This window comes from Oncorhynchus mykiss, chromosome 13 (genome assembly GCF_057628025.1).
Source record: "Oncorhynchus mykiss isolate SJ-2025 chromosome 13, ASM5762802v1, whole genome shotgun sequence".
Lineage (NCBI taxonomy): Eukaryota > Metazoa > Chordata > Actinopteri > Salmoniformes > Salmonidae > Oncorhynchus > Oncorhynchus mykiss.
The window spans coordinates 83,233,827-83,249,450 of record NC_143034.1 but is presented as its reverse complement, the minus strand read 5'-3'; the positions used below and the strand labels follow the sequence as shown (position 1 = coordinate 83,249,450).

The 15,624-nt window shown below is 49.9% G+C and overlaps 1 protein-coding gene across 1 annotated transcript in view; it reads right to left on the bottom strand.

Annotated features, from left to right (window-relative positions):
• Positions 1-15,624, bottom strand: part of tnrc6a (trinucleotide repeat containing adaptor 6A) — a 77,394-nt gene that overhangs the window by 53,966 nt on the left and 7,804 nt on the right. Inside the window, 2 exon segments of the mRNA XM_090194506.1 lie at positions 1,387-1,434; positions 13,151-13,241. Coding sequence (XP_090050632.1) covers positions 1,387-1,432 — 46 coding nt within the window. The 5' untranslated portion in view covers positions 1,433-1,434; positions 13,151-13,241.

The window sequence follows — 15,624 nt, the reverse complement described above, 5'->3', positions numbered from 1 at the left end:
GCCCAGTCCCTCTAAGCCAGCCCAGTCCCTCTAAGCCAGCCCAGTCCCTCTAAGCCAGCCCAGTCCCTCTAAGCCAGCCCAGTCCCTCTAACCCAGTCCCGGTCCCTCTAACCCAGTCCCGGTCCCTCTAACCCAGTCCCGGTCCCTCTAACCCAGTCCCGGTCCCTCTAAGCCAGCCCAGTGATCATGATGCAGACATTCACAGTGTGTGTGTCAGTCTAGTCAGCAGACACCATTTTGTTTCAGCAGTGTGATGCTACAGCCAACCAGGAGGGAGGAAGGGAGACAGAGGAGGGAGGGGGCAGGGGGAGGAGGGACATTGGAGAGAGGGGAGAGACGGGAAAGGGGGAGGGTGGGGAGAGACGAGGGAGGGAGGGGAGAGACGTTGTTTGTTATTTTACGACGAGAACCTCTTCCTCAGAACTAAATGAACCCTTTCATGTCTCCAGTGTCCGCTCTTCTCTTCTGGCAATTAACCACCTTGGTTTTCTGTAAAGCCACGCTCATTCTCGCCAGTCACACACACACACACGATGGCTGCCAATTCTCCTTGAATGTTGTCTAGTCTGCCTGCTCAGTCAGAATGTTCTCTCCTCCTCCTTTCTCCCTTGATGTGCCTTTAACCCCTAACCCTACCTTTGTAGGAGCACATGCTGTTCTGTGCCTTTAACCCCTAACCCTACCTTTGTAGGAGCACATACTGTTCTGTGCCTTTAACCCCTAACCCTACCTTTGTAGGAGCACATACTGTTCTGTGCCTTTAACCCCTAACCCTACCTTTGTAGGAGCACATACTGTTCTGTGCCTTTAACCCCTAACCCTACCTTTGTAGGAGCACATGCTGTTCTGTGCCTTTAACCCCTAACCCTACCTTTGTAGGAGCACATGCTGTTCTGTGCCTTTAACCCCTAACCCTACCTTTGTAGGAGCACATACTGTTCTGTGCCTTTAACCCCTAACCCTACCTTTGTAGGAGCACATGCTGTTCTGTGCCTTTAACCCCTAACCCTACCTTTGTAGGAGCACATGCTGTTCTGTGCCTTTAACCCCTAACCCTACCTTTGTAGGAGCACATGCTGTTCTGTGCCTTTAACCCCTAACCCTACCTTTGTAGGAGCACATGCTGTGTTTAAAGGTAGTTTAACTTGAATAACAAGGTGAGACGATCTACAGGAGAAGAGATCAGACAATGACCGACACACTGAGACTACATAACAGCCGCCAACGTTAACGTGAGCACCTGGGCGGGCGGGAGAACTGGGATTCAGGAATGACCTTGTCTGACTGGAGTAGTATAGGGAGAGGTCCAGGAAGACAGGGAGAGGTCCAGGAAGACAAGAGAGAAGAAGAGTCAGGGTCAAAGGGTAAAATAAAAAAGGTAGTCACCTGTTTGGTTAGGAGAGTGGCTGACCGAGTCCCGAATTGGAGCCATGCCTAGGATACAGAGAGAGGAGGTTAGCGAGAGAGGAGGACAGCGAGAGAGGAGGCCAGCGAGAGAGGAGGGTAGCGAGAGAGGAGGCCAGCGAGAGAGGAGGCCAGCGAGAGAGGAGGCCAGCGAGAGAGGAGGCCAGCGAGAGAGGAGGACAGCGAGAGAGGAGCGTAGCGAGAGAGGAGCGTAGCGAGAGAGGAGGACAGCGAGAGAGGAGGACAGCGAGAGAGGAGGGTAGCGAGAGAGGAGGACAGCGAGAGAGGAGGGTAGCGAGAGAGGAGGCCAGCGAGAGAGGAGGGTAGCGAGAGAGGAGGATAGCGAGAGGAGGATAGCGAGAGGAGGACAGCGAGAGAGGAGGACAGCGAGAGAGGAGGACAGCGAGAGAGGAGGACAGCGAGAGAGGAGGACAGCGAGAGAGGAGGACAGCGAGAGAGGAGGACAGCGAGAGAGGAGGACAGCGAGAGAGGAGGACAGCGAGAGAGGAGGACAGCGAGAGAGGAGGACAGCGAGAGAGGAGCGTAGCGAGAGAGGAGGACAGCGAGAGAGGAGCGTAGCGAGAGAGGAGGACAGCGAGAGAGGAGCGTAGCGAGAGAGGAGGGTAGCGAGAGAGGAGCGTAGCGAGAGAGGAGGGTAGCGAGAGAGGAGCGTAGCGAGAGAGGAGCGTAGCGAGAGAGGAGGACAGCGAGAGAGGAGGACAGCGAGAGAGGAGGACAGCGAGAGAGGAGGACAGCGAGAGAGGAGGACAGCGAGAGAGGAGGACAGCGAGAGAGGAGGACAGCGAGAGAGGAGGACAGCGAGAGAGGAGGATAGCGAGAGAGGAGGACAGCGAGAGAGGAGGACAGCGAGAGAGGAGGACAGCGAGAGAGGAGGACAGCGAGAGAGGAGGACAGCGAGAGAGGAGGACAGCGAGAGAGGAGGATAGCAGCGAGAGAGGAGGTTAGCGAGAGAGGAGGATAGCAGCGAGAGAGGAGGTTAGCGAGAGAGGAGGACAGCGAGAGAGGAGGTTAGCGAGAGAGGACGACAGCGAGAGAGGAGGTTAGCGAGAGAGGAGGTTAGCGAGAGAGGAGGACAGCGAGAGAGGAGGACAGCGAGAGAGACAAGGGATAGAAGAAAAACACCATTAAAATGTTAAAACAGCGTCAGGAAGACAAGCAGACAAAGAAATAAAGCAGGTTTACAAGAAGAGACAAATACTACAGACAACACTGTCAGCTCTAGCTAAAGGCTAAAGGATAGAAAGCTAAAGGATAGAAAGCTAAAGGCTAAAAACTAAAGGCTCGAAAGCTAAAGGCTAAAAGCTAGAAAGCTAAAGGCTAAAAGCTAAAGGCTAGAAAGCTAAAGGCTAAAAGCTAAAGGCTAGAAAGCTAAAAGCTAGAAAGCTAAAGGCTAAAAGCTAAAGGCTAAAAGCTAAAGGCAAGAAAGCTAAAGGCTAAAAACTAAAGGCTAGAAAGCTAAAGACTAGAAAGCTAAAGGCTAGAAAGCTAAAGGCTAGAAAGCTAAAGGCTAGAAAGCTAAAGGTTAGAGCTCCCGCTTTCAAGGAGCGGGACACTAATCCGGACGCTTATAAGAAATCGTCTCTGAAGCTCATCGGATGTGGCAGGGGGCTTTCAAACTATTACGGACTACGAAGGGAAACACAGCCGCGAGCTGCCCAGTGACGAGGGCCTACCAGACGAGCTAAATGCCTTTTATGATCGCCTCGAGGCAAGCAACAATGAAGCATGCATGAGAGCACCAGCTGTTCCGGATGACTGTGTGATCACGCTCTCTGCAGCCGATGTGAGCAACACCTTTAAACAGGTGGCCGCGGGGCCAGACGGATTACCAGGACGTGTCCTCAGGATGTGTACTCAGAGCATACGCTGACAAACTGGTAAGTGTCTTCACTGACATTTTCAACCTCTCGCTGACCGAGTCTGTAATACCAACACGTTTCAAACAGACCACCATACTGAGACAGAGGACCTAGGTGTTGACAGTACTAACCTACTGATAGAGGACCTTGGTGTTGACAGTACTAACCTACTGATAGAGGACCTTGGTGTTGACAGTACTAACCTACTGACAGAGGACCTTGGTGTTGACAGTACTAACCTACTGATAGAGGACCTTGGTGTTGACAGTACTAACCTACTGATAGAGGGCCTTGGTGTTGACAGTACTAACCTACTGATAGAGGACCTTAGTGTTGACAGTACTAACCTACTGAGACAGAGGACCTTGGTGTTGACAGTACTAACCTACTGATAGAGGACCTTGGTGTTGACAGTACTAACCTACTGATAGAGGGCCATAGTGTTGACAGTACTAACCTACTGATAGAGGGCCTTAGTGTTGACAGTACTAACCTACTGACAGAGGACCTTAGTGTTGACAGTACTAACCTACTGAGACAGAGGACCTTAGTGTTGACAGTACTAACCTACTGATAGAGGACCTTAGTGTTGACAGTACTAACCTACTGAGACAGAGGACCTTAGTGTTGACAGTACTAACCTACTGAGACAGAGGACCTTGGTGTTGACAGTACTAACCTACTGATAGAGGACCTTAGTGTTGACAGTACATTTGAGATGTAGTCTAGATGAGGTAATGTTACTAACAGTAGTGGACTAAACAGAGCCAGGATGTAGTCTATGTGAGGTAATGTTGGTAACAGTAGTGGACTAAACAGAGTAGAGAGCCAGGATGTAGTCTAGGTGAGGTAATGTTACTAACAGTAGTGGACTAAACAGAGCAGAGAGCCAGGATGTAGTCTAGGTGAGGTAATGTTGCTAACAGTAGTGGACTAAACAGAGTAGAGAGCCAGGATGTAGTCTAGGTGAGGTAATGTTACTAACAGTAGTGGACTAAACAGAGCCATTCCAGATGTAGTCTAGGTGAGGTAATGTTGGTAACAGTAGTGGACTAAACAGAGCCATTCCAGATGTAGTCTAGGTAAGGTAATGTTGGTAACAGTAGTGGACTAAACAGAGCCATTCCAGATGTAGTCTAGGTGAGGTAATGTTGGTAACAGTAGTGGACTAAACAGAGTAGAGAGCCAGGATGTAGTCTAGGTGAGGGAATGTTGGTAACAGTAGTGGACTAAACAGAGTAGAGAGCCAGGATGTAGTCTAGGTGAGGTAATGTTGCTAACAGTAGTGGACTAAACAGAGTAGAGAGCCAGGATGTAGTCTAGGTGAGGTAATGTTACTAACAGTAGTGGACTAAACAGAGTAGAGAGCCAGGATGTAGTCTAGGTGAGGTAATGTTGCTAACAGTAGTGGACTAAACAGAGTAGAGAGCCAGGATGTAGTCTAGGTGAGGTAATGTTACTAACAGTAGTGGACTAAACAGAGCCAGGATGTAGTCTAGGTGAGGTAAAGTTACTAACAGTAGTGGACTAAACAGAGTAGAGAGCCAGGATGTAGTCTAGGTGAGGTAATGTTACTAACAGTAGTGGACTAAACAGAGCCATTCCAGATGTAATGTTGATAATAGTAGTGGACTAAACAGAGTAGAGAGCCAGGATGTAGTCTAGGTGAGGTAATGTTGCTAACAGTAGTGGACTAAACAGAGTAGAGAGCCAGGATGTAGTCTAGGTGAGGTAATGTTACTAACAGTAGTGGACTAAACAGAGCCATTCCAGATGTAATGTTGATAATAGTAGTGGACTAAACAGAGTAGAGAGCCAGGATGTAGTCTAGGTGAGGTAATGTTACTAACAGTAGTGGACTAAACAGAGCCATTCCAGATGTAGTCTAGGTGAGGTAATGTTGCTAACAGTAGTGGACTAAACAGAGCCATTCCAGATGTAGTCTAGGCGAGGTAATGTTGCTAACAGTAGTGGACTAAACAGAGTAGAGAGCCAGGATGTAGTCTAGGTGAGGTAATGTTACTAACAGCAGTGGACTAAACAGAGCCAGGATGTAGTCTAGGTGAGGTAATGTTACTAACAGTAGTGGACTAAACAGAGCCATTCCAGATGTAATCTAGGTGAGGTAATGTTGGTAACAGTAGTGGACTAAACAGAGCCATTCCAGATGTAGTCTAGGTGAGGTAATGTTGGTAACAGTAGTGGACTAAACAGAGCCATTCCAGATGTAGTCTCGGGGAGGTAATGTTGGTAACAGTAGTGGACTAAACAGAGCCAGGATGTAGTCTAGGTGAGGTAATGTTACTAACAGTAGTGGACTAAACAGAGCCATTCCAGATGTAGTCTCGGGGAGGTAATGTTGGTAACAGTAGTGGACTAAACAGAGCCAGGATGTAGTCTAGGTGAGGTAATGTTACTAACAGTAGTGGACTAAACAGAGCCATTCCAGATGTAGTCTAGGTGAGGTAATGTTACTAACAGTAGTGGACTAAACAGAGTAGAGAGCCAGGATGTAGTCTAGGTGAGGTAATGTTACTAACAGTAGTGGACTAAACAGAGTAGAGAGCCAGGATGTAGTCTAGGTGAGGTAATGTTACTAACAGTAGTGGACTAAACAGAGTAGAGAGCCAGGATGTAGTCTAGGTGAGGTAATGTTGGTAACAGTAGTGGACTAAACAGAGCCATTCCAGATGTAGTCTAGGTGAGGTAATGTTACTAACAGTAGTGGACTAAACAGAGTAGAGAGCCAGGATGTAGTCTAGGTGAGGTAATGTTGCTAACAGTAGTGGACTAAACAGAGTAGAGAGCCAGGATGTAGTCTAGGTGAGGTAATGTTGCTAACAGTAGTGGACTAAACAGAGTAGAGAGCCAGGATGTAGTCTAGGTGAGGTAATGTTACTAACAGTAGTGGACTAAACAGAGTAGAGAGCCAGGATGTAGTCTAGGTGAGGTAATGTTGGTAACAGTAGTGGACTAAACAGAGTAGAGAGCCATTCCAGATGTAGTCTAGGTGAGGTAATGTTACTAACAGTAGTGGACTAAACAGAGTAGAGAGCCAGGATGTAGTCTAGGTGAGGTAATGTTACTAACAGTAGTGGACTAAACAGAGTAGAGAGCCAGGATGTAGTCTAGGTGAGGTAATGTTGCTAACAGTAGTGGACTAAACAGAGCCATTCCAGATGTAGTCTAGGTGAGGTAATGTTACTAACAGTAGTGGACTGAACAGAGTAGAGAGCCAGGATGTAGTCTAGGTGAGGTAATGTTACTAACAGTAGTGGACTGAACAGAGTAGAGAGCCAGGATGTAGTCTGGGTGAGGTAATGTTACTAACAGTAGTGGACTAAACAGAGTAGAGAGCCAGGATGTAGTCTAGGTGAGGGAATGTTACTAACAGTAGTGGACTAAACAGAGTAGAGAGCCAGGATGTAGTCTAGGTGAGGTAATGTTTATAGTAATCTAATCTACATTGTATTACCTGTTAGTAGCGCTGCCTGTCCGGCGGCGGGTCAGGGCGCCACCTGGCTGTGTGGAGGACAGCTGCACTGGGGGGGGGGGGGGGGGGGGTTCCTAGAGCCACGGGGTCAGTTTGTGGTTAGGGCTCAAGGCTCAGGGCTGGGCACACAGGGGCAGGCTGGAAGAGGGGCTGGCAGCTGGCTGGGACCCTGTTGGCATCGCTGAAGATGCTCAGAGTAGTGTGTGTGTGTGTGTGTATAGTGGGGAGGTTGTCGTTCAGATTGGCAGGCCAAGGAGCAGGAGTCTGCCTGGATTTGATATGTTCTTACACTGCAGAGGAGGAGAGGAGGGAGGAGGAAGGAGGAAGAGGGAGGAAGAGGGAGGAGGAAGGAAAAGGGAGGGGGAAGAGGAAGGAGAAGAAGAGGAAGGAGACGATTAGGAAGGAGAAGAAGAGGAAGGAGAAGAAGAGGAAGGAGAAGAAGAGGAAGGAGAAGAAGAGGAAGGAGAAGAAGAGGAAGGAGAAGAAGAGGAAGGAGACGATTAGGAAGGAGAAGATTAGGAAGAAGAGGAAGGAGACGATTAGGAAGGAGAAGAAGAGGAAGGAGGAAGGAAAAGGGAGGGGGAAGAGGAAGGAGAAGAAGAGGAAGGAGAAGAAGAGGAAGGAGAAGAAGAGGAAGGAGAAGAAGAGGAAGGAGAAGAAGAGGAAGGAGAAGAAGAGGAAGGAGAAGAAGAGGAAGGAGAAGAAGAGGAAGGAGAAGAAGAGGAAGGAGAAGAAGAGGAAGGAGAAGAAGAGGAAGGAGTTAGGTTGGATACTCTTGTGTACTTTGATGTGAGTGTCAGACAACAGAACTTCTCCTACTTCCTCATCCTCTCTTCCTCCAGTATCTTCTAAAACCTTTCAGCTGGCTGGCTGGCTGCCTCCACACTTCTCCTGATCCACTGACTAACACAGACGCAACACACTTAGTGACAGTGATCCTCCCTCCCTCCCAGGAGAATATCATGGACACCAGGCAGTGTAGCGTCAGTCTGGTAATTCCACACCACCTCTAGGAGAACAGAATGTGTGTGTCTGTTTGTAAACACGGCCAAGATCCCAGAGAGGAGAGATACCATAACGGTCACAGGTGCGTTAGTCCCCTCCTCAACTCTGATGACTGTGAGAACAGGGAACTCTAGTCGCTGTTATACAACAGGCTTAGAAAATGATCTGACTCCGTGGCAACAAAACCTCAGAGACAGAGAGAGAGAAGCTAGGTGGAAGAGAGATAGGTGTTGGGATGTGGACTAGGTGTTGGGATGTGGACTAGGTGTTGGGATGTGGACTAGGTGTTGGGATGTGGACTAGGTGTTGGGTTATGTGGACTAGGTGTTGGGTTATGTGTTGGAATGTGGACTAGGTGTTGGTATGTGGACTAGGTGTTGGTATGTGGACTAGGTGTTGGGTTATGTGTTGGAATGTGGACTAGGTGTTGGTATGTGGACTAGGTGTTGGAATGTGGACAAGGTGTTGGGTTATGTGTTGGAATGTGGACTAGGTGTTGGTATGTGGACTAGGTGTTGGTATGTGGACTAGGTGTTGGTATGTGGACAAGGTGTTGGGTTATGTGTTGGAATGTGGACTAGGTGTTGGTATGTGGACTAGGTGTTGGTATGTGGACTAGGTGTTGGTATGTGGACTAGGTGTTGGTATGTGGACTAGGTGTTGGTATGTGGACTAGGTGTTGGGTTATGTGTTGGAATGTGGACTAGGTGTTGGTATGTGGACTAGGTGTTGGAATGTGGACTAGGTGTTGGAATGTGGACTAGGTGTTGGAATGTGGACTAGGTGTTGGTATGTGGACTAGGTGTTGGATTAGGTGTTGGAATGTGGACTAGGTGTTGGAATGTGGACTAGGTGTTGGAATGTGGACAAGGTGTTGGATTAGGTGTTGGAATGTGGACTAGGTGTTGGAATGTGGACTAGGTGTTGGAATGTGGACTAGGTGTTGGAATGTGGACTAGGTGTTGGAATGTGGACTAGGTGTTGGAATGTGGACTAGGTGTTGGAATGTGGACTAGGTGTTGGAATGTGGACTAGGTGTTGGAATGTGGACTAGGTGTTGGAATGTGGACTAGGTGTTGGATTAGGTGTTGGAATGTGGACAATGTGTTGGATTAGGTGTTGGAATGTGGACAAGGTGTTGGATTAGGTGTTGGAATGTGGACTAGTTGTTGGAATGTGGACTAGGTGTTGGAATGTGGACAAGGTGTTGGATTAGGTGTTGGAATGTGGACTAGGTGTTGGAATGTGGACTAGGTGTTGGTATGAGGACTAGGTGTTGGTATGAGGACTAGGTGTTGGTATGAGGACTAGGTGTTGGAATGTGGACTAGGTGTTGGAATGTGGACTAGGTGTTGGGTTATGTGTTGGAATGTGGACTAGGTGTTGGAATGTGGACAAGGTAATGGAATGTGGACTAGGTGTTGGGTTATGTGTTGGAATGTGGACTAGGTGTTGGAATGTGGACAAGGTGTTGGAATGTGGACAAGGTGTTGGAATGTGGACAAGATGTTGGAATGTGGACTAGGTGTTGGAATGTGGACAAGGTAATGGAATGTGGACTAGGTGTTGGGTTATGTGTTGGAATGTGGACTAGGTGTTGGAATGTGGACTAGGTGTTGGGATGTGGACTAGGTGTTGGAATGTGGACTAGGTGTTGGGTTATGTGTTGGAATGTGGACTAGGTGTTGGAATGTGGACAAGATGTTGGAATGTGGACTAGGTGTTGGAATGTGGACTAGGTGTTGGAATGTGGACTAGGTGTTGGAATGTGGACTAGGTGTTGGAATGTGGACAAGGTGTTGGAATGTGGACTAGGTGTTGGAATGTGGACTAGGTGTTGGAATGTGGACTAGGTGTTGGAATGTGGACTAGGTGTTGGAATGTGGACTAGGTGTTGGAATGTGGACTAGGTGTTGGAATGTGGACTAGGTGTTGGGTTATGTGTTGGAATGTGGACAAGGTGTTGGAATGTGGACAAGGTGTTGGAATGAGGACAAGGTGTTGGAATGAGGACTAGGTGTTGGTATGAGGACTAGGTGTTGGTATGAGGACTAGGTGTTGGTATGAGGACTAGGTGTTGGTATGAGGACTAGGTGTTGGTATGCGGACTAGGTGTTGGTATGAGGACTAGGTGTTGGTATGAGGACTAGGTGTTGGTATGTGGACTAGGTGTTGGTATGAGGACTAGGTGTTGGTATGAGGACTAGGTGTTGGTATGAGGACTAGGTGTTGGTATGTGGACTAGGTGTTGGAATGAGGACTTGGTGTTGGTATGAGGACTAGGTGTTGGTATGAGGACTAGGTGTTGGAATGTGGACAAGGTGTTGGAATGTGGACAAGGTGTTGGAATGTGGACAAGGTGTTGGAATGTGGACAAGGTGTTGGAATGTGGACAAGGTGTTGGAATGTGGACAAGGTGTTGGAATGTGGACAAGGTGTTGGTATGTGGACTAGGTGTTGGGTTATGTGTTGGTATGAGGACTAGGTGTTGGTATGAGGATTAGGTGTTGGTATGAGGACTAGGTGTTGGTATGTGGACTAGGTGTTGGAATGTGGACTAGGTGTTGGTATGAGGACTAGGTGTTGGTATGAGGACTAGGTGTTGGTATGTGGACTAGGTGTTGGTATGTGGACTAGGTGTTGGAATGTGGACTAGGTGTTGGTATGAGGACTAGGTGTTGGTATGAGGACTAGGTGTTGGTATGAGGACTAGGTGTTGGTATGTGGACTAGGTGTTGGAATGTGGACTAGGTGTTGGAATGTGGACTAGGTGTTGGAATGTGGACTAGGTGTTGGAATGTGGACTAGGTGTTGGAATGTGGACTAGGTGTTGGAATGTGGACTAGGTGTTGGAATGTGGACTAGGTGTTGGAATGTGGACTAGGTGTTGGAATGTGGACTAGGTGTTGGAATGTGGACTAGGTGTTGGGTTGGGTGTTGGTATAGGTGCTCAGATCAAGAGAGAAGAGAGAACGGAGAGGAAGAACGGAGAGGAGAGGAGAGGAAGAACGGAGAGGAGAGGAAGAGAGAACGGAGAGGAGAGGAAGAACGGAGAGGAAGAGAGAACGGAGAGGAAGAACGGAGAGGAAGAGAGAATGGAGAGGAGAGGAAGAGAGAGAACGGAGAGGAGAGGAAGAACGGAGAGGAAGAGAGAACGGAGAGGAGAGGAAGAGAGAGAACGGAGAGGAGAGGAAGAGAGAGAGAACGGAGAGGAGAGGAAGAGAGAGAGAACGGAGAGGAGAGGAAGAGAGAGAGAACGGAGAGGAGAGGAAGAGAGAGAACGGAGAGGAGAGGAAGAGAGAGAACGGAGAGGAGAGGAAGAGAGAGAACGGAGAGGAGAGGAAGAGAGAGAACGGAGAGGAGAGGAAGAGAGAGAACAGGAAGAGAGAGAACGGAGAGGAGAGGAAGAGAGAGAACGGAGAGGAGAGGAAGAGAGAGAACGAAGAGGAGAGGAAGAGAGAGAACGGAGAGGAGAGGAAGAGAGAGAACGGAGAGGAGAGGAAGAACGGAGGGGAAGAGAGAGAGAGAACGGAGAGGAGAGAGACGAGGGAGTGTCTGAAAGGACAAGAGGCTGAAGACGTTCGTGTCAACCCCTGACTGGGTTTGCAGGATTTTGTTCCAGTCCTTCACTAACATACCTGTTTCCAATGCTGAACTAATCATGGTCATTCAGTCTGGTGGGACAGGTGTATCTGAAGCTGATGTGTTTTACAGCAGGGCTGGAATGAAAGCCTGCACCCCCCCTCCCCCCTGTGGCTCGTCAGGACCAGCGGGGGGGGTTTAGCCTAACAGCTAATCGACAGAGTGACAGAGGAGAGAGCACGACGACAACACAACAGGAAACTAACTGTACTGTCCCTTAGGGAAAGGAAATGCTTGGCTCAGTCTCTTACACCTTATATAAACAACCCTGTACTAAAATAAACTGACTAGAAACAACTAGGAGACAAGAAAGAGGTGGATAGACTGGTCTGTCCTCTGACTATCTAGGCTAACAACATAACTAGCTACTGGCTTCCCTGCAGAACAGCTAGACTAACATGTACCTAGCTAGTAGCTACCCTGCAGAACAGCTAGGCTAACAACATGTAACTAGCTAGTAGCTACCCTGCAGAACAGCTAGGCTAAAAACAAGTACCTAGCTAGTAGCTACCCTGCAGAACAGCTAGGCTAACAACATGTAACTAGCTAGTAGCTACCCTGCAGAACAGATAGGCTAACAACGTGTAACTAGCTAGTAGCTACCCTGCAGAACAACTAGGCTAACAACATGTAACTAGCTAGTAGCTACTCTGCAGAACAACTAGGCTAACAACATGTAACTAGCTAGTAGCTACTCTGTGTTGGGGACCCGGCTGTGGCTGTCTAAGACAGGAGATAAGTTAACTCTGCTACTGAGACCCACTCCACCCCGGGGGCTAAGGCTACCGGGCCGAGCCGGGGGCCAAGGCTACTTGCGTTACCACGGAAACCTCCAGATAACAGCAGCATTGTGTTGTTGTTGTTGTTGTTGTATAAGACCATGTTCAGAGAACAACACGTTTCTACATCACGTCAAGAGTTTCAAAACTCTCAACAACAACAAAAACACTTCTAAAAGGGCTCTTCAGACCACAGCAGCAGTACGTCTAACCCGAGGAAGAGAATCTATTGGCTCTTCAAAGGGCCAGAAGGGGAGGGTTTAAACCACAGCAGTACGTCTAACCCGAGGAAGAGAATCTATTGGCTCTTCAGAGGGCCAGAAGGGGAGGGTTCAAACCATAGCAGTACGTCTAACCCGAGGCAGAGAATCTATTGGCTCTTCAGAGGGCCAGAAGGGGAGGGTTCAAACCACAGCAGTACGTCTAACCCGAGGCAGAGAATCTATTGGCTCTTCAGAGGGCCAGAAGGGGAGGGTTCAAACAGAGGACAGCCAATAGTGTCAGTCCTGGTAGATTAGACATCAATAGAATTCTAAAAACTGGGTATTATGTTGATTTTTATTATTATTCTGCCACTTTTTAACCAGGCAAGTCAGATAAGAACAAATTCTAATTTCTTTGTTTACTGAGGGTGCTATCCTCAGATAATGGCATCGTTTGCTTTCGCCCTAAAGCATTTTTGAAATCTGACATATTGGCTGGATTGACAACAAGTGTAGCTTTAATTTGGTATATTGAATGTGTTGAATGTTGAATTTTTATAGTAATTTATTTTCACTGGATGTTGGCCATTTATCCCGAGAGGTTAAGAACAAATTCTTATTTTCAATGACGGCCTAGGAGGTTTAACTGAGTTAACTGGGTTAAGTGGTTTAAGTGGTTTAAGTACCTTGTCAGCTCGGGGATTTGAACTTGCAACCTTTCGGTTACTAGTCCAACGCTCTTACCTGTTGACCAGCCCCTGTATCTTAACCTCCGTCCTCTTCACTCTCTCTCGCTCTCTTCCATCCACTGTTCTGTCTTCTATGGGCTGGTTCCCTGTAGAGGCAGAGTGGGGAGGGGGGGAGACGTTAGGTCTATTACACCACACAAGGGCCTTGTGTTCCTGGGGGGGGGGGCGGCTCCGACTACTGGGCCCCGTCTCTGGGGCTCCTGACCAGAACATGTTTCTATTCCGTAATAGGGTGCGCCCTACTCCCTACGTAGTGCACCCTACGTCGTGCGCCCTACCCCCTACGTCGTGCACCCTACCCCCTACGTCGTGCACCCTACCCCCTGCGTCGTGCACCCTACCCCCTGCGTCGTGCACCCTACCCCCTGCGTCGTGCACCCTACCCCCTGCGTCGTGCACCCTACCCCCTGCGTCGTGCACCCTACCCCCTGCGTCGTGCACCCTACCCCCTGCGTCGTGCACCCTACCCCCTGCGTCGTGCACCCTACCCCCTGCGTCGTGCACCCTACCCCCTGCGTCGTGCACCCTACCCCCTACGTCGTGCACCCTACCCCCTACGTCGTGCACCCTACCCCCTACGTCGTGCACCCTACCCCCTACGCCGTGCACCCTACCCCCTACGTCGTGCACCCTACCCCCTACGTCGTGCACCCTACCCCATACGTTGTGCACCCTACCCCCTACGTCGTGCACCCTACCCCCTATGTAGTGTATTGCTACTTTTGTCCAGGCTCCGATAGTTGGTTCTGGGTTTGGAGCCTTGTTTAAATCAGTCTGGATATTATGCACAACTTTTAATGCGACAAGACACTTAAAAAAAAAAATGGTTGGCAAATTTCCAGAACGCCCCCCCCCCCCCCCCCCGAAAACGTTTTCAGTCTAACCCCCGTTTCTGCCTATAAAGAGGGAGAGTTGGAGGGTGAGGTCTTTCTGGAGAAGCAGGTCGAGCGTGGGAACTCAAAGTTTGTTGACTTCAGGGTCACCAAGGGAACAAAAAGGCCAGTCTGACACCAAGCAGCTTCATGACACTACTGCCCCCTAAAACCCACCACTAGTCCTACTGCCCCCTCCACCACAGCTCAATACTTAGACACTAAAACGCACCACAAGTCCTACCGGCTTCTCCAGGGACCACGGGGTCATACCGGCTGCTCTAGGGACCCCGGGGTCATAACGGTAAAGTTCTACCGGCTGCTCCAGGGACCACGGGGTCATACCGGCTGCTCTAGGGACCACGGGGTCATAACGGTAAAGTCCTACCGGCTGCTCTAGGGACCACGGGATTATACCGGCTGCTCCAGGGACCACGGGGTCATACCGGCTGCTCTAGGGACCCCGGGGTCATAACGGTAAAGTCCTACCGGCTGCTCCAGGGACCACGGGGTCATACCGGCTGCTATAGGGACCCCGGGGTCATAACGGTAAAGTCCTACCGGCTGCTCCAGGGACCACGGGGTCATACCGGCTGCTCTAGGGACCCCGGGGTCATAACGGTAATGTCCTACCGGCTGCTCCAGGGACCATGGGGTCATACCGGCTGCTCTAGGGACCCCGGGGTCATAACGGTAAAGTCCTACCGGCTGCTCCAGGGACCACGGGGTCATACCGGCTGCTCTAGGGACCCCGGGGTCATAACGGTAATGTCCTACCGGCTGCTCCAGGGACCATGGGGTCATACCGGCTGCTCTAGGGACCCCGGGGTCATAACGGTAAAGTCCTACCGGCTGCTCCAGGGACCACGGGGTCATACCGGCTGCTATAGGGACCCCGGGGTCATAACGGTAAAGTCCTACCGGCTGCTCCAGGGACCACGGGGTCATACCGGCTGCTCTAGGGACCCCGGGGTCATAACGGTAATGTCCTACCGGCTGCTCCAGGGACCATGGGGTCATACCGGCTGCTCTAGGGACCCCGGGGTCATAACGGTAAAGTCCTACCGGCTGCTCCAGGGACCACGGGGTCATACCGGCTGCTCTAGGGACCCCGGGGTCATAACGGTAATGTCCTACCGGCTGCTCCAGGGACCACGGGGTCCTACCGGCTGCTCCAGGGACCACGGGGTCATACCGGCTGCTCCAGGGACCACGGGGTCATACCGGCTGCTCTAGGGACCACGGGGTCATAACGGTAATGTCCTACCGGCTGCTCTAGGTCATGTTTTGGTTTCGGGTAAAGCCGGGAAACTAAAAGGCATTCACAATGTTCCTGGCATTGTCTGTTGTGACAGAACTGTTATGTTGGGACACGTTTCCACTCTGATGTGACGTTTGTAACCATGTGGGAGGTGGGAATTTACCAGATGTGAAGTCATAAATACCAGCTGAATGCATTCATGAGATATGAACTCATTGGGGCCGAAAGGGCTAATGGCCAACCAATCATAAACTGAAAGTACAACCCCCCCCCCCCCCCAAATAGATGCTGTTATGAATGTCATTTCCTTAGTAGGGCGAGGTCAGAGGTCACCAC